Source organism: Podarcis cretensis, assembly GCF_951804945.1.
Source record: "Podarcis cretensis genome assembly, chromosome: Z".
NCBI lineage: Eukaryota > Metazoa > Chordata > Lepidosauria > Squamata > Lacertidae > Podarcis > Podarcis cretensis.
In genome coordinates this window covers 16,749,866-16,773,767 of record NC_137184.1, presented here as the reverse complement: position 1 = coordinate 16,773,767, position 23,902 = coordinate 16,749,866, and the positions used below count along the sequence as shown (strand labels likewise).

The following is a 23,902-nucleotide window of genomic DNA, read 5'->3' as shown; positions in this document are numbered from 1 at the left end:
CACCCCCTTCCCTGCCATGCAAATACGGTAAGTGAAAGGCATTGCCAGCATAATTTGACCAGATATGGCTGCATTCTCTCCTCATTGTTGGAGGCAAATTTTGCCTCTGAATGCCAGTTGCTGGGTATTACAGATGGGGGGGGGTGCTGTTGGGGTCATCTGATTGGTCACAGGATTCTGGTCTTTCAATGAAGTTGCTCATCTCCTAGAAACTGGCTTTTTTGACAAATCAGGCTCCCTGGACAATGAACAAAACCACAGGGAGGATTAAGAAGGCAGAAAGACAATAGGAGAGCGCAAAAACCTTTTACTACAGCAGCTTGTGGCAGTTGAAGCTTACTCTTGTATCCAGAGTATCAGAACTGCTGCACCTTTGATCACCTGAGCAAATAAGGTACGGCAAGAGACCTGTTTTGTTGTACTTTTGTCCAAGATTTAATACAGATAGCAGCAACTGACCTACAATCACTCCATAGAAGTTACAAAACTTAGCCCACACTGGCCATTTTAAAAATGAATTAAAAGTTTCAATTTTTTCATAACTACTGATTCTGATCTCCTTTCTCAGCCACATATGAGCTGTTCCTCTGGATTCTTAAAAGGGGAAACACAGAATCAAACCTCACACTCTGAACTTGTGTTGTTACACTGCCAATTTATCCTTTGGTGATTTTTCTGGCTGTTGCATTCCCAAGTGGCGAAGAAGTCACTGTATTTCACTACAGGGCTGTGGGGCAACCCCGTGAAGAATGAGAAGGAACATCATAACCTCATGGTGAGATAAAGTGAGTACACACTCAACCAGCACACTTCTGTCTCTTGGCAAAATATCTGATGAGATGGTGTCCAGGCTACAGGAGAATAGGGACTATGCAACCAACCTCTTTCATGCCTAGTCCCTTGCAACGACTTTTTACAGCAGCAGGAGCCTAAGCGATTTGCCCTAATGCTCAGTGGCCTTTTATTGTACCGCTACACCCAGACAGAGCTCAGTTGGCAGCTCCTGCTTAAACAGGATTCTCTCTACAGTCACACACAGGGTTATAGCCAATATCAGTCACACTCAAGAACAGACCCATTGAAATGAAAAGGACCAACTTGAATCACAGTTAATTTCAACAGGTCTACTTTTCCTAAAACTCCATCAAACAGGAAGTTGCAGACTAACCTATTCTGTCTGTTCATATGCATCTGGAGTTACTTATCAGTTTGCTGCGGCACACATACTCATCCCAATTGCATTTCACACATTCATGTTTTCATTCCTTTAAATAAATGCTGCTTAATTAAGCCTTACAATAGCCTTCACCATCCTGCAGCCCTCCAAATGTTTCGGACCACAACTTCCATCACCCCTAGTCAAGCATCTAGAGGGCCCCAGGTTGGCAAATAGTGCTAAACCTATTTATTGCTGCAGTAGGGGGTAGTTAATTGACCAAGTTCTCCCCACCATCTCCAAACCTCTGTAGCTTTAATAATTTTTTTATCACCATTTTGAAGGATAGAGGGATAAAAGATACTTAAAAAAATATGTTCCTTAATTTCCATTCAAAATATATACAGGTAGGATGAGTGAGAGGCATTATTTGGAGAGAAAGGGTTCTAGTCCTCCTGGATTTAAAGCAGGCTGCCTGACCCTGGTGTCCTCCAGAAGTTACAGCTAAGGACTACAATTCCCATCATCCCTGACTGCTGACCACACTTGCTGGGGTGTGGGTGTGCTGATTGGAACTGGGAATCCAACATCATCGGGCGGGAAGGCATGCCAGTTTGGGGAAGAACAAACCAGCCAGGCTATGTGTAACAGTGAACCCAAAGTTAAATCCCCTTTCAGACTTATACCAAAGCTGCAAACCTCGTCAAAAACTCTAGGGTAATGTTCCAGCCCATCAACAGGCAAATTATACACACACACAACACTCCCCACTCCTTTAGGGACAGTGTTTTGTTCCTGGAAGGATGACTGTCGAGATTTAAGGGGCAAAGACATACAAATTCATGGCCTATTATAGCCAGTTTCCCTAAACTCAATCTGACACCTAACTGCATTGTTACAGCAGAAGGTGGATCAGCTTTAGAGTCCCATATACAGAGAGGACCCCACCTTTTCTTCCATCCATAGGGAGAGCTGGTCATGCCACTGGTTACCTGCACACTGAATAACTTCAAGCTTCCCTAGGAAGATGCCCCTGCACAATTTGCAATGCTTTAACCAACAGATAGAGAAAAGCACTCTGCTTCCCAATGACCCCATGAGCTGAAATTCCCAAAATGACACCCGGGAGCAGGTACGGATGCCACAACAGCATTACCCATCCTTCATTTCAGACCAAGTGTCATAGTCTAGAGCAGTGTTTCTCAAATCTGTGTCCCCGGCTGATGTTGAACTACAACATCCATCATCCCCGTCCACTAGTTCTGCCAGCTAGGGATTATGGGAGTTGTAGTCCAACAACATCTGGGGACCAAAGTTTGAGAAACACTGGTCTAGAGGAATGCGGAGAGGAGAGGCAAAGCCACTCCTAGCAAATCCCAGCTGTTGAATGCTAATGCTTTATGGTCCAAAGTTGTGGGCTTGTCTTACATCATGGGTGGGCAACCTGTGGATCTCCAATTGTTACTGAGGCTTGAAGCAGCCACCATGGTGAACAGTCAGGGAGCTACAAACCAGGTGTGAAGAACTTTCAGCCCTCCAGTTGTTGCTGAACTACAACTCCCATCGGCGCCCAACAAGCAGGGCCAGTAGCCAGGGATGATGGGATTTGTAGTTCAGCAACACCTGGAGGACCAAAGGTTCCCTACACCTGATGTACTCCATCAATATCTGGTGGTCCACAAGTTTGCCATCCTGGTCTTACACTTGTGATTTCTGCCTAAAGCCAAGAGTGGTACCTGTTTTCTTGATGGCACATTGCGAGAGGAAATGCCTAAGATGTGACCACAAAAAGCCAACAGCTCCCAAGAGCTCCACACAAAATTTTTAAAAGTGCACACCCAGAGTTTTTCTTTCATTAAAAAAAAAAGTTATAAAAGTGCTTTGGAGAAAGAGAGGATAACAGATTTAAGAAACCCTTCACCATCCTCCTCTTTCTGGTTTAATGGCATTAAAAAAATCAAAATCAAATATCCACCAAGTCCAACTTGGTCTGTACAGTCTTGCACCCCTTGGTGGAGTAGATCCGTTCGTCCTTTGGGAAGAAAGTCATCTCGTCGGCCACCTTCTGGACCACTGACTCGTCGACAGGGTTGCCGCGGGAGACTATCTCTGCCCGGATACACATTTTCACATGCTTGTACTCCAGGGGAAGGAATGGCACAAAGTAATCAATGAGGTTCCGGTCGATAAGACTGCTGTGCCAGAGGCCGCCTGGGGAAGGGCAAAATTGAGAAAATGAGTGGATTTGGGAACTGGGAGGTATTGTTGCCTCTGACTGCATATTGTGGTAACTGAGCTGTGAGTCCTGCCTTGCAGGGGGGCTGCCCTAGAGCAGAGATAGGCAACCTAAGGCCCAGGGGCCAGATGTGGCCCAATCGCCTTCTCAATCCGGCCTGTGGACAGTCTGGGAATCAGTGTGTTTTTACATGAATAGAATGTGTCCTTTTATTTAAAATGCATCTCTGGATTATTTGTGGGGCATAGGAATTCATTATTTTTTCCAAAAGATAGTCCGGCCCCCCACATGGTCTAAGGGACAGTGGACTGGCCCACAGATGAAAAAGGTTGCTGACCCCTGCACTAGAGGGCCCTCTGAGTCCCTTCCAATTGTTACTATATTGTTATAAGAATTCTAAGGTCTCAAATATAAATTAAATGTTCATAAATGTACAAGGCAAACACATACATAAGTATATAAACCATGTGTCTGAAATAGTACAGAAGAGCAATCCTGAAACCATTTTTACTCTCCCAAACTGACCTCAAACATTTCTCTGCAAGGAGGAAGGAAATGGGAAAGCCTTCCCATTGTCTTTTGCTTGCAAATCCTGTCTTAAGGGCCTATTTGTGTATGAACAGGGTGAGCCTGTGACTGTGGGACTCAGGAACTAAACTATTAACCATAACAAAAGAATGGCCAGACTGCCCAGGTAATGCAATCAGTGACCATTATCAGATATCCTGGCAGACAGGATTTCTGCTGTAGATTGCTTCCTTTTGTAATGTATGCATGTTGGGGGGGGGGGGGTCTTGAGCTACAGGGTGGTCAATTTCAAAAATCTATATAAGGGCTTGCATACCATTGTTCAGGGTTCTCTCCTCCCTCCTGCGTGTGGTCAGTGGGGACCCTGTTGCAACAAGATGAGGCTTACTATCCGCTTTGCTTCTCAATATACTCTGGTTGGCTAATGGTTGAATTTGTTTTTTAAACTGAGAAGTATATAAATTCTAAAGAATACACCTAGCTCAGGATTACCTACAATGAACGGCAGTGGCTCTCTAGGCAGGGGCAGCCACTGCGGTGCCCTCCATATGTTGTTGGACTTCAACTCTAATCGTGCCTGACCACTTCCCATGCAGGTTGCAGGGGCTGATGGGAGTTGGGGTCCGACAACAGTCCAAAGGGCCACAGATGGGAGACAGAACTTTGAGTTAGGAAGAATTTAAAAATCTCTTGCTTGACCAGGAAGGGGGAGAGCAAAGAAAAGCCAACAAAACTCACTGTTCTTGTTGTTGAAGACGCCCACGGATAAGACAGGCTCCAGGTCCTTCAGCTGGATCTCCTCCCTGTCCCGCCCATTGTGCCAGAAGTCTAAGGTCACTCTGGTGATGAGGTCTCCCCCAGCGTTACTGTCAGAAAAGCCAAAGGGGTGGGAGACATGTTAGCAATCCATATGCTTCATAACAGAGCCAGCAATACGTATCCTGATTTTGTAAGAAACCAATCTTACTTAAACTTTGGAACCCCCCTGCCTATTGAAATCAGTCAGATGCTTTTGGTGCATGCTAAAAACATTTTAAAAAAAATTCGGGCAATGTAGAATGTAGAATGTTGGTATGTGGTGAGCCCCACCCCCACCCCCACTTGAGGAATGTATTAAAAAGTGGTGAAGAGGGAAAATGCTAGAAATCATTAGGAAAGGGTTTGAAAATAAAACCACCGGTATCGTAAAGCCACTAAATTAATTGATGCTGCGATTCTGCGTGGAGTAGCGCAAACAGTTCTGGTTGCCTTGCTTCAAAAAGGATACTGGAAAAGCTTCAGAAAAGGGCAGCCAAAAGCGGATGGAGCAATTCCCCTATATGATGGATGCATTTGGGACGTTCTAGTTTAGAGAAAAGGTCAGTAGGAGGTAACATGACAGAAGTTTATAAAAATGTGCATGGCACAGAGAAAGAGGATATAAAACAGTATTTCTCCCTTTCTCCTGACATTCAGTCTTGTGGACTTCCCATGAAGCTGAATGTCAGGAGATTCAGGACAGATAAAAGAAAGTCTTCCTTCATGCAGGACATAATTAAACCCAGGGAACTCACTCCCACAGGGGGTAGTGGTGGCCACCAACTTGGACAGCTTTGAAACAGGATTAGGAGAAGGTAATGCTATTGATGGAGGGATGCGGGTGGCGCTGTGGGTTAAACCACGGAGCCTAGGACTTGCTGATCAGAAGGTCGGCGGTTCAAATCCCTGCGACGGGGTGAGCTCCTGTTGCTCGGTCCCTGCTCCTGCCAACCTAGCAGTTCGAAAGCATGTCAAAGTGCAAGTAGATAAATAGGTACCGCTCTGGTGAGAAGGTAAACGGCATTTCTGCGCGCTGCTCTGGTTCGCCAGAAGCGGCTTAGTCATGCTGGCCACATGACCCGGAAGCTGTACGCCAGCTCCCTCGGCCAATAAAGCGAGATGAGCGCCGCAACCCCGGAGTCGGTCACGACTGGACCTAATGGTCAGGGGTCCCTTTACCTTTACCTAATGCTATTGCTGGCTATGCTCTGCCTCCACTGTCAGAGGCAGAGCACCTCTGAATGCCAGCTGCTGGAAACCACAGGAGGGGAGAGTTGCTGTTGTACTCTGTTGCTTCTGAGCTTCCAGTTTAAAAGACTAGATGGGCCTCCGATGACCCAGCGGGACCTGGCTAATTTCAAATGGAAGCCATCAAATGAAGGGCTTGCGATTGCAGGCAAAGAGATTCCCAACCTGAGAAAAATGAAGATTGCCCTCCTGTAGGAGACACCGTCAATCTGCTCGTAGTAGTCAAGGAAAGGCTTGATGGCATCTATCAGTCCTGGGTGAAGCTTGTCCATCTCATCAAATATGAATACCGACTTGGCGCAGGCACTGACGTTACCCCGAATCCACTTCTGCAATTGCTCCTGGACCAAAGCAATAAGGAGGATGAAAGGTTGATCTTACAGTTCTTCAGCATCAACCCATGGGGGATGCTCTGATTTTAACATTGAAAAAACCCTGACACCCTACTTGAGTAATTGACCAATGAAACAAAGCAACAGTCAGACAGAGTGATCTTTACATCTAAGAGAGTGGTGGAATTTATGCCAGCTTAATGTAAACTGGTGTAAATTCCAAACTGCATTCAGGAGGAGGGCTACTGCTGGCCTGAGCCTGGCAGAGGGTAAAACCACCCTTTAAAACAGAGTTTGACTTGCAACACAGTTTTTTCACAGGATCACAGAACTGTAGAGTAACAACTTTAAAGTGGTTTGCAAAAAAGATAAAACCATAGAAACAGGGGGGAAATGCAATACATTATGATACACAATAATTTAACTAAAATTGAAATTCACATCAACTTTCTAAGCATGTGAGCAGGTTTGGCTGAACAGGAATGTTTTTAGGAGGCACTGAAAAGAGTATAGTGAAGGTGCCTGCCTGATATCAAGAGGCAGGGAGTTCTAAAGTGCAGGTGCTGCCCCACTAAATGATCAAGTTCTTTAAAATGTGGAATGGGTATTACATGGTACCCGTAGTAGTGCCAATCTGGCTGATCAAAGCAGATCAAAGTAGGCACAAAGTTTGTAAGTCTTTTGTATTTTTTACTCTCTATCTTTTTTCTTTTTTCTTTCTTTTTCTTTTTTCTTTCTCTTTCATCTGTGTTTGCTTTCTTCCTATATGCTTGTTATCATCTCTGTTATATTTTTGTATGTGGTTTTTAAAACTTGCTTAATAAAGATATTAAATAAAATAAAATGTGGAATGGGTATTACATGGTACCCGTAGTAGTGCCAATCTGGCTGATCAAAGCAGATCAAAGTAGGCACATGTGGGGTAAGGTGATGATGTAGATAAAGTGGTCCCAAACTGTAACACTTTGAACATGGCCTGGTAGCAAATGAGTGACCAGTGCAGATCTCTGAGCACATGTGTTATAATGCTGATGAGGCCTCACTCTGTCAGCAATTGCGCTGCAGCATCCTGCACTAACTGAAGCTTCTGGGTTATGTGTGAGGGAAGTTCCACACAGGGCAAATTGATGTAATTCGGACTTGAAGCAACCAACCCATGAACTACTGTAGCAAGGCTTTCCTGATCCAGGGATGGCCGTAGCTGTTGAACTGTCCACTGAAGTTGGCTGAGCCTCCAGTGACAGAACCGGATGCAAAAGCACCCCCAAACTGAGAACTTTCTCCTTCAGTGGTGGAGTGCAATCCCATCCAGGGTAGGCAACTAACCAATTTCTCAGACATGGGGGCTTCTTAACCACAGTCATATAAGGCAGCTCTTTCCATTCCTAAAAACGGAAGCAGCTCCACAAACTCTCAGCTTTCACTTTCCATTATTCTCCTATATTAACTCCTTTTACTGGAAGGCAAATGACCACTACTGGTTTTCGAGAGTGCTCAAAAGGCCATACCAATAGGATCCAAAAAATTCAAACTTTTCTTTTTCTGGGTGGTCCTTCTCCTGCCCTTCTAGAATATTGAAAACATTTCCAAATGAAGAAGTCTCTACCTGACGCAAGTCCCAGAGACCTCAGTTTCCCTCTGCAAGCTAGGATTCCCCACAAGCTTACCATTTAGCATGCCATGTACAACCCAGCGTTCCTGAGAACCTCTGTTTCATTTAGACTAACTTTTAAGTTTCTGGTGCTCATGGATGCAAAAAGAAGCCTTAAAGAATGATCAAGAAAAAGTCAGGAAAAAAGCTTTCAATTATTCAGGGGACTAGGGACCCTGGAAAAGGAAGACAGGAAGCAGACCCTTGGTCCATCTAGCTCAGTACTGTCAACAGGTATAGTCAGCTGCACCAACAGGTTAAAGAACGGTTCTTATCCGTGGGTTGTTGGGCTGCTGAATGGAAAAAAATAGTGGTGCAATTGACTTCCGGCAAGCACACAGAGTGAGAACAAGACTGAGTGTATGGGGGGGGGAGGCTCATTTAATTTCACTGCACACAGTTGGTGTAGTGACAATAAAGGTTTATTATTATTATTTATTTATTACGTTATTAACACTGACTTGCAGTGGCTTTCCAGGGTTTCAGGCAAGGACATTCCTAGGCCTGGAGATGCCATTGGGGATTGAACCCAGGACCTTATGCATGCAAAGCAGGTGTTGTCCCAGCGAGCCACAGCCCTCCCCCTTAACATAAAGTAAAATTCTAGTCTTCACAGTTAATTAAAGAGCTGAATTCAATATTGCCAGTATTGCCCAGTATTGTCAACACTAACTGGTAGTGGTTATCTAGGCTGTCAGGCAAGGGAGATACTGGGGGTTCTGCATGCAAAAAACATAAGAATGTAAGTGGAGTCTGCAGCATGAGGCCAGTGGCCCACCTAGTCCAGCATCCTGTTCCCACCAGCTGCCTATTGGAGGTGCACCAGCAAGGTCTAACCACAACAGCAGCTCCTTGAGATTCCCAGCAGGTGGTATTTGGAGTAGAGGCAGCATGTGCTTCACCACTGAGTTTTACTATTCAGATATCTCAGTACTCTTGGCTATACTGTACTACAGCCTTCACTAACCCAATGATAGCCAAATGCTTTCAACTACAGCTCCCATCAGCTCCAGCTGAGATTGAGAGCTGCCTCAATTTGCTCACTCTGTAAAACGGAAACAAAATAAGCCTAGAATCAGCAACATAAAGCCTTGCAAAAACACTCAACCAATTACACCCTCACCTTATACATTGCAATCTGGTGGTCATGGGGGAAATGCAGTGTAGAAAGGAAAAGGTGGACGTATTTGCTCTTCAGCCCGGCCTTGTGGATGTTTTCGGCAACAATCTGGCTGACAAAATTTTTGCCCGTCCCTGCCCACCCATGCAGGGAGAGTGCCAGGGGCTTCTTAGGGTTTGGGTTGTTGACGAAGCCGGTCACTGCCTTCAGGATCACGTCCTTCGCCAGGTGCTGTCCGAAAAGCTTATTGTCCAGATTCTGCCGGAGCGCTGCAAAGAGGCAAAGGTGGAGAGTGTTGATTTCAGAGAGGCACTCCTGCAAGCCTCAGTGTGGGTCCAGGGATTAGAGTGCTGGGCTTGGGACCTGGGAGACCAGGGTTCAAATTCCCACTTGGCCTTTGAAGCTCACCGGAGGACCTTGGGCCAGTCACAGCTTCTCAGTGTGACCTACCTCACAGGGTTGTTGTGAGGACTGAATTAGGAAGGGAGAACTGTGTATGCCACCTTGAGCTCCTTGGAGATAAAGGTGGGATATAAATGCAATAGATAAATAAACCTTGGGCATTATCTAGCTACAGTTGGGAATATCCTTCAGAAATCCAGGAGTGCAGTGTAGATAATACTGTGCTAGATGGACTCTAAGGCAACTTCTTTCCTTAAACACACAGCACAACCAAATTGAACAACTCTATGGGGCCAAAACTACTTCACTCTCTCTCCCTCTCCTCCCCCCAACAAAAAAACTCCAACTTCCCTATAAGGGGGGGTCCCCTCTGGGGGGGGCAGCCCTGCCATATTTTTCGTCCTCTTTCCTTGCCTCTCTATGGTGGGGCTAGGGCTGCTACATCCCGCTTTTTGCCCCCTATGGGGCCGCTATGGGGCCAGCCAGCCACCCTCCCTGCCTGTGGGTACCGGTGCTGTTGGGCCGCTCCTCCTCGCCGGGGCAGCACTCCACGAAGGCGCAGTAGAAGCGGGGCGAGGAGAGGTAACCGGTCAGAGCCGAGGCCGCCCCGATGGCGATGCCGGTGCTGATGGGCTCCAGCCCCGCCGATCCAGGCGGCCCCAAGGCGGCCCCAAGCAGCAGGAGGAGCACCGGCGGCGGCAAAAGCAGGCGGAGTCGGAGCCGCAGCATGGTGGACGCCGCGCCGGCAAAAGTGCCCCGCGCTGGCGGCTACTTTTGCAAGTCCGACCGCCCACCTTCGCAAGCACGACGGCGGGGACTACAACTCCCAGCAGGCCCCGCGCGGACCCCCTTCCCTTTCCTGTAAGCCCCGGCGCCATCTTTGTTTGGGGCGGAGTTTCCATCCTAGCAACCGCTAAGCCAGTTTCATTGGCTGTTGCTAAGGGAGTTACTGAACATGCACATGGATTGCTTTCGTGTGCGTTATATACAATATATAATATAATAAAGCGCGCAAGCGCGCGCACGTGTAAGGTTGAAATATATAAGCAGTGTAGTACAGTGGTTAGAGCTGTTAAAGTCGGGGCGGGGGTGTGACACCCCGGAAGTAGTGCCAATGTCCCCAGCACAGCCTCAACCTAAAGTCAGGACGATGACCCTGACCTTACGCACAATCACGACCTAACCCCCCAAACCCCAAGACTCTCAACTATTAAATGCATGCTCAAATGAAATACCATTATTTTATTTGCAGGGTGGCTTGAGCGCCGTCCTGCTGGGCAGACAATGGAAGGAGGGTCATAAAATAGGGTTACCAGACATCCCTGGTTCCTGGGGACAGTCCCCAGATTTGCAAATCTGTCCCCGGATATATTCCATCCCCGGAATGTACCCAGATTTGCAAATCTGTCCCCGGGAAACGTGGCAGCAGCAGCCCGGAGCCAGCCTGGTAGCGCAGTTGGCTCTGGCTGGCTTCAGGAGCTGCTAGCTGCCCACTGCCGTGGCGCCCGCCATATTTCCTCGTCGCAACACATCCGGGGGGCTTCCGGTGAGGAAAAATGGCAGGCGCCATGGTAGCAAGCAGCTCTTGAAGCCAGCCAGAGACAACTGCGCTACCAGGCTGGCTCCGGGCTGCTGACTGCCTCTGCCACCGCCACTGCTGAGGGGGAACCGGGGACGTCTGGCGGTACAGATCTCCTGCCCCCTTCCCCCTTTGTTTTGACTGAACGGTGGAGGCTTGGGAGTCGTTGCCCAGTTTTTAAAAAACTCCGGGCATTTATGTTTCACAGGGTGCGAAAGAAGGGCTTTGCACCTTTATACAATATGCATGTGTGCTTGGGCCCAGCGTCTTTTGCCTCACCATCCCCACTACTGACTCCCTGTTGCTACTCAGCTTCAAAAAAAAAAAAAAAAAAAAAAAAGTGTCCCCGGATTCATTGAAAAAAATCTGGTAACCATATTGTCAGGGAACTGCCATCAGGGCCGGAGGGAGAGAGCGGGCTCCGGAGGGGTCCCAGAGAGCGTCCCGGGATGGGGAGAGGCAGCCCATCTTCTGGGGAAGAGAATCAGCGTAGCACCAGTGGAGAAGGGGGGCAGATGGGGGAATCGGCGAGGCGGTCCCATGACTCCTTGCCAGGGACCAGCGGAGAGAGTAAGGGTCCTCTGCTGCTTACACCCTCCTTGTGCAGAAGGCTTCCGCGCAGGGAGAGTAGGAGGAGACTAGGCGTCAAAGAGCTTCTTTGCTGGAAGAAGTTCAAGAAACGCCCACTGACGGATTCTGCCAGCGATTGATACAGCCACGGGTGAGTGGCTGTCCGGACAGAAAAGGTTCACGCAGGCAACCCAGCCAGGTGTTGCACCGATTTACGCACGAGCAACCCCTAGAACCATTACACATATCATAAAATTTATCTATTCTGGTTTCAATTGCCTAGAAGTGTTACAACGTCCTACACACATTTGGCCCATGAAACTCATCAGGTGGCCTTGGGGTGTAGTAGCTGCCTCTCAGCCTGACCTACTTCACAGAGTGGCCCTGGGTGTGCAATGAAGAGGAGCAGGTCCACATACAGCACCTTGAGCTCTCTGGGGGGAAAATGCAGTCTAAATGTAACAAAGGAATAAATAAACAATGTGTTGATAAACACACAGAGACATTTTAAGTAAATATGTGTGATGGTTAAGGCATTATTAACATGCACATGTGTGTGCATCTCTGCATACTCTCTGTGTGAGTGAGAGACAGACAAGAGTGTAATTGCTTTCAAATGCTTTTAATTGTAATAGTTTTAGAAGGTTTTTGCTTTGGGTTTAAATTTCCTATCTGTTCGCCATTGTTGGGCTCCTGGGAGAGGAAGGGATATAAAATCAATCAATAAGTAAATGAAACACATGAGAAATAATGCTTTTTTCTGGGGGTACTCAAGGGTACACAGCAGTGGTGCCTTTTTCCTAGATGAAAAGCACTGGTGAAACAGAGAGAGGGAAGGGAGAGGGAGAGGGAGAGGGAGAGGGGGAGAGAGAGAGAGAGAAATCTAATGTATTTTATTTGAATTTATGTGTGTGTATATTAAACATATATATAATTTGCTAATTTAAACGTTATTAGCATGCAGACCATATACAGTATAAACAGGATTGTATCCAAGCTCTCCCCAAAGCAGCCCCACTGAAATTAATGAAAATATTAATGTAATATTATTAATGATCATGTTTTAGTGTTTCTTCTTTCATCTCACTGGGCCTGCTACCAAACCAGCTGGATAAAAGGTCCTGTTCCCCCCCCCCCAGCACATTTCACCCTTAAGCAGTGTGCAAATTCTGTCATCCAAAAGCAAATATTGAGAAAGCCCTAAGTAAACTCTACTGAGGAAGCTCTCCAAAACAGCAGGGGCATTTGCCAACCTCCCAAAGAAATACTACACGCAGAACATAAAACCTAACCTGAAATAAAACCACCTTTCTTCACTCAGCAAGGAGGAGGAAGATGGGGGCAAAGCAAGAATTAACTGCCTTGGACAGGCTCTGGCTCCATCGACATTTTGAACTTTCAGCCACCATGGCTAACAGTGAAAAATGGCAACCCCACCATCAGTCTCATATGGAGGAAAGAGTTTTCAGCTGTTATCAGGTTCTTTTCCCACTCTCATCATTACCAGAAGTCATGGACATCCAATAAAGTTGAATGTTGGAGGATCCAGGTCAGATAAAAGGAAAGACATCTTCATGTTGCACAAACTATGGAAACTCGTTCCCATGAATATCCATTGATAGCCCTCTCCTCCTCCATCTGAAGCCATCTGATTGGTGGCCATCACTGTTAAGTTGTGGGTGAACATATCAGACGACACAGCGATTCTTCAAACAGCTCTTGTTTATTCACAGGCCAGGACAGAACTGAACTGAAGGGTTCAGTCAGCCTGCTTATATAGAGCTCCAGTACAATGTAACTGTAACAATTTTCTAAAACTATCCAATCACTGAACATCACTTTCGATCCCTTATTTGCATAACTATCTACAGTATCCCCCTGCTGGCCCAGGGAGAGAACTTCAGTACATAACAATCACTACCTCCTGAGGATGGGAGTTCCATAGTTTTAACTCCACACCTGTCAGGGACTGGGCAGAGGAGGAATGGTGGAGACCACCTCCCCAGCCTGAGCCTTCTAGAGGAGAAGAAGATAGTTCAGAATTACAACAGGGGTTTTAGCTCAGAGGCAGAACAGGGGGAAAGCTGGGAAATAATGAGAGAGAAGGAGGAAGAGGAAGCACCAGGAGGGCAACAGCTGATGGGCACAGTGTCTTTAGAAAGCATTCCAGACCCACCTCCCTCCTAGAACCTGGCAAGCCTTGAAAGTAGGAGAGCAAAGAGCTCAGAAGCAGAGGGCCTTCAGAGCCACCTGTAGGGGAGATGATGATAATGACGAATAAGGAAGTGGGAGAAAGGGAGAGTGGAGAGTCATTCGGGACAATGCCATTATCCCAAGAGGCTATGTTCCAAGCCTCTCTCTGTAAACATTGAATAAAAAGCAGGTGGTAATAACTTTTCCTTGTCTCGTACGTTCCTGGCAACCGGCCGTGGGAGTTGCTTACTGCCACCTGACAGCACCACATGAAAAAGGACTTCACTTTCTCCACCCATTTGGCCCTCAACTAAACAAGGTTAGGAATATCCTGACATTTGCCACCAGGCCAGGTCTTGTGCAAGAAGAGCACAAAGGCGAAAGTCCATTCTGCCCCACATCGTCTCCTCCCCCCCAAAAAAATTCTTATCTTCCAGTCCTGACCCAAATGCCTTTGAGCAAAGAGCAATGCCCTCAGTGCCGTGAAGGGTCTGGGGTGGATAGGGATGGATTGGGGAGTGGGGCTGCGCTGTCTTCCAGCACTCTGGACAGCTCCCCATCTGTCACAATCTTTAGTGCATGTCCTGGGTCAGTACTGCGGAAAAGCTGCTTTTGATGCCATCAGGACTGGACTTGGGCAGGGGGCACTCAACAGAATAAACAGGAATGGGCCCAAAGGCAACAAGGGCCAACATACTACAATCTGAAGCATGCATTATAATCTAGGGAGGGGGCCCTGTAAAATTGCTGGGGAATGGTCATAGCTCAGTGGAGAAATATTGTGTTGCATTCAGAAGGTCCCGGGTTCAGTCCCCACCATGGCTACTAGCTGTTGATAGCCTTCTCCTCCTACATGAATATGTCCAGTCCTTTTTCACAGACATTAATCAAGTTGGTGGTCATTACTGCCTCCTGTGGAAGCAAGTTCCATGGTTGGACTCTGCACTGCGTAAAGAAGTGCTTTCTCTTATGCCTCCTGAATCTCCCAACTTTCTGCTTCATTAGATATCCACAAGTTCTAGTGTTATGAGAGATGGAGACAAGCTTGTCTCTCTCCACTTTCTCCATTACATGCCTAATTTAATAAACTTCTATCATATCACCTCTTACCCATCTTTTCTTTACAGTCCCAAATCCCACAACCTTTCCTCACAGGGGAGTCATTCCATCTCCTTAATAATTTCAGTTGCCCGTTTCTGAACTTTTTCAACTTTGCAATAGCCTTTTTGAGATAAGGCAACTTGAACCATGCACAGTATTGTATCAATGCATTTTTATCAATGGTTTTATGTTTAGTAATTCGCTTAGGGTCTTTGAGTAACAAGTGAGTAATTATTATTATTATTGTATTGACGATGAACTCTAGAGTCAGGTAAAATTACAGTGGTACCTCGGGTTAAGAACTTAATTCGTTCTGGAGGTCCATTCTTAACTTGAAACTGTTCTTAACCTGAGGTACCATTTTAGCTAATAGGGCATCCCTCTGCCACTGCATCACCGCCGCACGATTTCTGTTCTCATCCTGAAGCAAAGTTCCTAACCCAAGGAAGTATTTCTGGGTTAGCAGCATCTGTAACCTGAAGCGTATGTAACCCGAGGTACCACTGTACCTAACTTTAACACTGTTTCTTCAGTCCTCAGCACACTTTTTTGGGTTTCCTTGATTCTGAGAAACTAATTTCAGTAGGCTCTGCATTTCATGTTGCAAAGAAAGCTGATAGCTTGGATATCAGATAGCATCACCCAGGCCAGGGATGCAAATCAGCGATCAGCTTACCTCTGGGCCATGCAAACTGGGATGCAGGTATACGAAGCAGCCGCCACCGCCTATTTTTCTGCATGTTGAATGGATGCTGTGCTAAAGAGCCAGGTAAGAGGGAGGGAGAAGATGCTGCAGAAGCAACCTGTGGAAGGGGCACCTTAAATGCTTAAGAGTTCTTGGTGGAGGGTGGAATAATTTCAAAGGCAAGCCCCACAATGCCTGAAACAGAGAGCCACTGCCAGTTGGTGTAGAGCATACTGAGCTAGGCAGACCAAGGGTCTGGCTCAGCATACAGCAGCTTTCCATGTCCCTGTTTAACTCTGCCCATGCACATTTATTAAGAACCATGGCAACTGGCATCTTTCTTCTTCTTTTAGAGGAAAGGCTGCAGATTGGTACTGGAGCATCAGCTTTGGATGCAGAAGATCCTAGCTTCAGTCCCCAGCATTTCCAGGCAAGGCTGGGAATGTCCCCTGCCTGAAACCTTGGAAAGCTTCTTCTGCCAGTCAGGATAGACAACACTGAGCTAGGTGGATCAGCAGTCCAACTTGATACAGTGGATGCTCGGGTTGCGAACGTGATCTGTGCAGGATGCACGTTCACAACCCGCAGCATTTGCAACCCGCAGCGGTGCATCTGCGCACGCGTGGGTTGTGATTCAGTGCTTCTGTGCATGCGCAAAGCACGATTTAGCACTTCTGTGCATGCACGACCCCCGAAACCTGGAAGTAACTTGTTCTGGTACTTCCAGGTTTCAGCGGGTCCATAACCCAAAAAAAAAAACGCAACCTGAAGCACCTGCAACCCGAGGTATGATTGTATAAGGCAGCTTCCTACTTCCTCTGTTCTCACAAACACCTCTTGGTTTCTGTAGGTCTCCAAAGTGAGTGGAGGCAGTGAGTGGAGGCGCTAGCTTGACAGGACAGCCCTTTTCTGCCAGCATCGCAGCTAACCTCCTCCTCAGCAGAGCAAGGAATTCTGTCTGGTGGATTTAATCAGCCTGCCTACTTGGGTTTCAGGAAAAGGGACAGCAACACACCAGGAGAAAGTAACCAGTTTCTGATCTGTGTACCCCGACTCCTAATTGCTACCTTGCTCTGTTTTGGCAGAGTGTGCCTGCTTCCCCTCAGGACAGGATCCAGGCTGTGGTGTCAATGCAGATTTGTGTTGCAAGGTGACCTGAGGGTCTTGAGCAAAAGAGGCAGGTGAGAAGGAAGAGGAGGTCATCAATAATGACACAGGGGAAGAAGTGCCCCCATGCCTTTGACACCACATGCCTGGTCTGGAATCATCTCCACACAGTCATGTAGGTTGGTGTGCATTCGCACGACCTTTCCAGGCCTGGAAGGAGACCTTGGAGTCATAGAATCATAGAATTGTAGAGTTCAAAGGGACCCCCAAAGGTCCTCTAGTCCAACTTTGTGCAAGGCAAGAATCACAGCTAAAGAATCCCTGACAGATGGCCACCCAATCTCTGTTTCAAAACCTCCAGTGAAGGAGAGCCCACCATCTCTTGAGGGAGACTGTTCCATCATCAAACGGCTCTTACTACCAGAAAGTTCTTCCTGATGTTTGGTCGGAATCTACTTTCTTTTAACTTGAAGCTATTGGTTCAGGTCCCACCCTCCAGAGGATGAGAAAACAAGTTTGCTCCATCTTCCATGCAACAGCCCTTTATATATTTGAAGGTGGCTATCCTATTTCCTCTCTGTCTCCTTTTTTCCAGGATAAACATCCCGAAAGTCATCAGCTGTTCCTCATAAGGCTTGGTTTCCAGACCCTTTCACATCTTGGCCACCCTCCTCTGCAACACATTCCAGCTTGTCAATCTCCTTCATAAACTGAGGTGCCCAGAACTGGACACAGTACTCCAAGCGAAGTCTGATCAAGGCAGAATAGGGTGGTGCTATCACTTCCCTTGCTTAGGACTCTAAACTTCTGTTGACGTGGCATAAAATTGCACGAGCTTCTCTTGCCTGGACCCACGTAACTGAAAAGGGAGCACTGGGGACTTGGTCCCAACTAGAGTCACCCCCCTGGGGAAGTTGCTCGCTCACTTTATAGCCCCCTAGGACCTTGTGATGGGCAGTGCCATCTGCTCCCCCTTGGTAGAAGTCTGGGATGTGACCAGCAAGCTGACGGTGGCCTCTGATTCCTTGGAACTCTCCAGTTTCTCCAAGGCCCAACCTCACTGTCGCCACCCCACCTCTGAGGGGTTGCCCATTTCTTCATTCTCAGATGGCTGCAAAGAAGAAGAAGAGGTCCCAACTGTGACCACATCTCCTCTGGATTCTGCATCCACTACAACAGTGGCGAAGATCAACATGACAGCCTAGGACGCAAGGGAGTAACAAAGAGCCCTGCAGCTTGACTGAATCAAAAGGGCGCCTTTGATCTCATCCAGCATCCTCTTCTCCCAGTTACCAACCAGATGCCCCAATGGGAAGCCCACAAGCAGGGCACAAGCACAAGAGCCCCCATCCCTCCTGCAGTTTCCAGCAGGTGGTATTCAGAAGCATTGCTGCCCCTGGCAAAGTAGCCAGCAATAGGCATCTAGCTTGGTGGCCATCCAGGTTGGTGGCCATTACTGCCTCCTGGGGGAGCGAGTGCCTCTACGCTGTGTAGAGGGCTTTCAAAAAAACCTGTCCTGAATCTTCCAGCATTCCTCTGTATTGGATCTCCACCCATTCTAGTGTTATCAGAGAACGAGGAAACAATTTCTCTATTCACTTTTCCCACATCATGCATAATTTTATACACTTCTGTCATGTTGCCTTTTACTCGCCTTTGCTCTAAACTAAAAAGTCCCAAATTCTGCTTCCTTTCCTCATAGGGAAGTCCCTCCACCCCCTTAATCATTTTGTTTGCCCTTCTCTGAACATTTTCCAGCTCTGCAATATCCTTTCAAAGACGAGGCAAACAGAAGCAGCAAGATTCAAACAGGGACTTATTGACGTGGAACTCGCTCTATTAGCTGCAAAGCTATATCAACTCGGCTGGATGATTTTGGGCCCTGCTCCCCCATCCTCATGGAGCTGTGGCGAGAGGATAAACCCAGGCAAGGCTCTCCTGAACCCCGAGGTTCTGATTACCTACTCTTTCCTTTTCCTAACAGGTAGGAGCCGAAGTGGATGCAATTTTAAAAAGGAGGGCTTTCTCCAGCAGGTGGCAGCATTAAGGAATACAGTTTTAGGAACGGCCCCTCCTGTAGCTTACTGTATTTTTTGCTCTATAGGACGCACTTTTTCCCTCCTAAAAAGCAAGGGAAAATGTGTGTGCGTCCTATGGAGCGAATGCAGGGGGGAGGCAGGCGGGAAAAGCCCCCAAGAGCGGCACACAAGCTTCGTGCGCTCTTGCGGGCTTTTCCCCAGGAGGGAGAAGGGGCTGACTGGCTGCATCAGTCCCTTCTCCCACCTCCCAGAAAAGCCAGGAGAAGCCGCGCAGCCCCTTTAAAGAGCTCACGGCTTCTGCGGGCTCTCCAGGAGGTGGGGGAAGCTGCAGCGGATTCCCTCCTCCCCGGCTCCCTTTGAAGCAGCAAAGTGGGAGGGGAGCAGCTTCCTCTCCCACTTTCCTGCTTCAAAGCAATCACGGAGCAGGGAAGGAAGGGGACCATGGATCCTCTGCTAGCGAAGGCAGCGGACCCCGGCTCCCTTTGAAGCAGCAAAGTGGGAGGGGAGCAGCTTACACTCATGTAAGCAGCTCCTCTCCCACTTTCCTGCTTCAAAGTGGAGTGAATCCACTGCAGTTGCGAGCAGAGGATCCATGGCTCCGCTTCCTTCCCTCGAAGCAGGGTGCGGGGGTGCAGGGGGGAAAGAGGGCAGGAAATAGATGCCAGGCAAGAAGACACAACCACACTTTGACCACTGGAAAGTCCACCTCAGCCTCCCCAGATTTCCACTGAGACGGCCAGGCTAATCTCGATGGCCATAAGTCAGGCAATTCATTATTAACTGGACTTAGATAAGCCATGGCTCCCCTTCCTACCCTCCTCTGAGGCTCGATTTAAAGCAGCAAAGCGGACAGGAGCCGCCCACTTTGCTGCTTTAAATAGTTTAGTGCAACATTTGATTCATAATATTTTTTTGTGTGTTTTCCTCCTCTAAAAACTAGGTGCGCCCTATGGTCAGGTACGCCCTATGGTGCGAAAAATACGGCAATTCTTTTTTTGCAGCATTGAAATCGATATCCATCATAATGCAGTAATAACAAGGCATTCAAGAGAGGGGTTGGTGTGTATATATACAGAATAGTAAGGCTTTTTGCTGAAAGCAAATTAACGACCCCTCTGTTCATTCACCCTACAATAGCCTGCCTTCCCTTGATATAAACACCAGGAGGGTGATTGTTCATTTTGTTAAAGATAAGCTGGAAAAACATGGTCCCAGGACAGGTTTAGCCAGGATTCAAAACAGTCACCAGCAGCTGCTGTGTGTGAAGCGGCAAACACCATCCAGAAGGGGAGGGGCTGAAGTTAGATTGTAATCCACTGAGAGATGAGCAGATAAGGAAGCCGCTTTGTACTGAGTCAAACCCCCAGTCTGTTCAGCTGTTGAGCTGTGCATGCAGAAGCCCCAGGTTCAGCTCTTAGAACCTCTCACAGGTAGGTCTGGAAGAACCCTCCCTGCTTTAACACCCCCCCCACACACACACACACAAAAGCCATTGCCATTCAGTGCAGACAATACTGAGTCAGATGGACCAATATTCTGAATCGGTATCAGGTGGCTTCCTATGTTCCTATTCAATTCAGCCTTTGGTTCAAAAACATGAGGACTAAAATCTTATTTAATTTTCTAATTACTATAGCTCAGTGGTGCAGCATAGCCTTTGCATACAAAAGGTTCCAGGTTCAATCTTCATTTAAATGTATTAAGTGGGGGGGGGATTAATTTAGTGGAAACATAGCTGTCAACGTTTCCCTTTTTTAAGGTAAATTATCTTATTCTGAATAGGATTCCTTGCAAGAAAAAGGAAAAGTTGACAGCTACGAGTGGAAATCTACCTAATTTGCTCGATCTGTTCAGTGATAGAGCATCTGGACTGGATGCAGAAGGTACCAGGTTCAGTGTTCTTCCTGCTTTTAAAGAGCAGAGGTGAAAATGTCCACTTGCTGTTGTTATGACATCTAGATCCGCACTGTCGACACTGACTGGCAGTGACTCTCTGTGGTTTCAGGCAGGGATCATTCCCAGTCCTATCTGGAGATGTTGTCAGGGACTGAACCTGAGACTTTATGTACACCAAGCAGAAAGTCCTTATGGTTCAGATTTAAAGGCTGCTTTAAACAGGAGCACAGGAAGCTGCCTTACAAATGGTTTTAAATGTTTTAATCGCTTTTAATTTGCAGCACTTTAAATGGTGGTTGTTGTTTTTTTATAATATTATATTATTTCATTATTTTATTTTTGCTTGGGGTGGGATAAGCACTGAGTCAGCACTATTGTTCCTTGCTTTGTTCTGTTCTGTTCTGTTTTGTTTTATTATTATTATTATTCTGTTAAATTATTATATAGTTTGTATTTTGCCTTTTAAGGGGAAGGGTCATGGCTGCCTGGGAGTGGGCCTCAGCCAATAGATTGGGTGGGGCAGGTTCCACAGGGGGAGATGTATTGGGACACCCGATCTCAGTGATCACGGGCAGGAGGAGGAGTTATGCTAAGACCAGACCATGTCATTACCGAGGAGGCAGGTTTAGTCGTTGTTTGAGGACTATCCCTGCCTCCAGGTCTGGTCCTGACCGGAAGGATACAGTAATCAGCAAGGGAAACCCACATGACCTGAAAGTGTTGCTGTGCAATGCCAGGTCAATGATGAATAAAACCTCTGCCATCCACGACCTGATTGTGGATGGAGGATTTGACCTGGCATGTGTGACAGAGACCTGGTTGGATGAGGCAGATGGGCCTGTCCTTGCCGCTGCCTGCCCACCAGGTTTCTCTTACGCACAGCAACCCAGGTCATGTGGGCGGGGAGGGGGGGTTGCAGTGATTTTTAGGAAGTCATTAGTCTGCACCAGGCGTCCTATTGGGAAGACCCAGTTTTCTGAGTGCATGTTCTGGAAGTTGGGCAATAGGGGCAGTACAGGATTCCTACTGGTGTACCGACCTCCCCGCTGCACCAAGGATTCCCTGCCCGAGCTGCTTCAGGTCGTGGCGGATATGCTCCTGGAGACACCTAGCTTGGTTGTCCTGGGGGATTTTAACATCCATGCCGACACGACCTTACAAGGGGCCGCTCGGGACTTCGTGGAAAGCATGGCCTCCATGGGGCTGTCCCTGAATAAGTCTGGCCCAACTCATAGCCACGGACATGCCTTAGACTTGGTGTTTACCTCTACGGATGTTGGTGATCTGACATTAACTAAAAGCGAAACAAAAGAAGTGCCATGGTCAGATCACTTCCTGGTGCAACTGGACTTCTCCGCAACCCTTCCCCTCTGCAGGGAGGTGGGACCGATTCGGATGGTCCGCCCCCGCCACTTAATGGATCCAATTGGCTTCCAGAGAGTGGTAGGGGATGCTTTATCCCAAGTTGATGGCCTTTCAGCTGATTCCCTGGTGGCACGCTGGAATGCGGAGTTAACCAGGGCTATTGACTGTCTGGCTCCGAAGCGCCCTCTCCGATTGCATGGAGCCCGGACAGCCCCGTGGTTTTCCCCGGAGCTGAGGGTGATGAAACAATCGTTGAGACGGCTAGAGCGCCGGTGGCGGAAAACTCATTCTGAATCAGACCGGACACGGGTTAGAGCTCAACGTCGAGCCTACCAAGTGGCAATGGCGACGGCGAAGAGGGCCTTCTTCGCCGCCTCCATTGCATCTGCAGAAAACAGCAGCAGGAGACTTTTTCAGGTGGTTCGCAGTTTATCGGAACCACCTGTACCACCGGGGCCTGGTAGGGACCCCAAGATCTCCTGCAATGCTTTTGCAAAGTTTTTTGCAGATAAAATCGCTCAGATTCAGAAGGAGGTAGACTCCACAGTGGGAGCAGGGCCAGGGCGGGAGAGTGCTAGAGTTCTGTCTGGTCCTGTTATATGGGATCAATTCCAATCTGTTACCTCCGAGGATGTGGACAGGCTGCTTGGACGAGTGAAACCGACCACCTGTCTCCTTGATCCTTGCCCATCCTGGCTGATAAAAGCAAGCCGGGAAGGGCTGGGCGATGGGCTTTGCGGGGTGGTGAATGCTTCCCTCTGTGAGGGAGCCTTCCCAGACCCGCTGAAAGAGGCGGTCATTAAACCGCTTCTTAAAAAAACATCTTTAGACCCAGCCAATTTGGCCAACTATCGCCCAGTCTCAAATCTGCCATTCTTGGGCAAGGTGATTGAGCGGGTGGTTGCTGAACAACTCCAAGCACGCCTGGAGGAAACGGACCATTTGGATCCCTTCCAATCGGGATTCAGGCCTCACCATGGGACTGAAACTGCCTTGGTCGCGCTGGTTGATGATCTCCGGCGGGCTAGGGACAAAGGTGAGAGCTGTTTCCTAGTTCTGCTGGATCTCTCAGCGGCCTTTGACACCATCGACCATAACATCCTTCTGGACCGTCTAGAGGGGCTGGGGGCACTGTTATACAGTGGTTTCGCTCCTTCCTCCTGGGCCGTGTTCAGAAAGTGGTGGTGGGGGATGAGTGTTCAGACCCTTGGGCCCTCACTTGTGGGGTACCTCAGGGTTCCGTCCTCTCCCCCATGCTTTTTAACATCTATATGAAGCCGCTGGGAGAGATCATCAGGGGGTTTGGACTGGGTGTTCATCAGTATGCAGATGACACCCAGCTCTACCTCTCCTTTAAATCAGAACCAGTGAAGGCGGTGAAGGTCCTGTGTGAGTGCCTGGAGGCGGTTGGAGGTTGGATGGCGGCTAACAGATTGAGGTTGAATCCTGACAAGACAGAAGTACTGTTTTTGGGGGACAGGAGGCAGGCAGGTGTGGAGGATTCCCTGGTCCTGAATGGGGTAACTGTGCCCCTGAAGGACCAGGTGCGCAGCCTGGGAGTCATTTTGGACTCACAGCTGTCCATGGAGGCGCAGGTTAACTCTGTGTCCAGGGCAGCTGTCTACCAGCTCCACCTGGTACGCAGGCTAAGACCCTACCTCCCCGCGGACTGTCTCGCCAGAGTGGTGCATGCTCTGGTTATCTCACGCTTGGACTACTGCAACGCGCTCTACGTGGGGCTACCTTTGAAGGTGACCCGGAAACTGCAATTAATCCAGAATGCGGCAGCTAGACTGGTGACTGGGAGTGGCCGCTGGGACCACATAACACCGGTTCTGAGAGATCTGCACTGGCTCCCAGTACGTTTCCGAGCACGATTCAAAGTGTTGGTGCTGA

General features: G+C 48.0%; 2 protein-coding genes across 4 annotated transcripts in view; one reads left to right on the top strand and one right to left on the bottom strand.

Moving 5' to 3' along the window:
- Positions 1-411: 411 nt before the first annotated feature.
- Positions 412-10,270, bottom strand: TOR1B (torsin family 1 member B). Its single transcript, XM_079961451.1, has 5 exons — positions 9,981-10,270; positions 9,073-9,338; positions 6,132-6,307; positions 4,659-4,786; positions 412-3,367 (listed from the first exon to the last, which is right to left on the bottom strand). The coding sequence occupies exons 1-5, from the start codon at positions 10,198-10,200 to the stop codon at positions 3,120-3,122; spliced, it is 1,038 nt and encodes a 345-aa protein (XP_079817577.1). The 5' UTR covers positions 10,201-10,270; the 3' UTR covers positions 412-3,119.
- Positions 10,271-18,560: 8,290 nt separating this feature from the next.
- PTGES (prostaglandin E synthase) overlaps positions 18,561-23,902 on the top strand; it is a 31,614-nt gene continuing 26,272 nt past the window's right edge. The window contains exons 1-2 of one of the 3 annotated variants that reach the window (XM_079961520.1): positions 18,590-18,690; positions 20,528-20,628. In XM_079961520.1, the coding sequence (XP_079817646.1) occupies positions 18,605-18,690; positions 20,528-20,628 (187 nt within the window). In that variant the 5' untranslated portion in view covers positions 18,590-18,604. Of the gene's footprint in view, positions 18,691-20,120; positions 20,176-20,527; positions 20,629-23,902 lie in introns of those variants that run through there. The other 2 variants (XM_079961521.1, XM_079961522.1) reach the window with 2 other exon arrangements.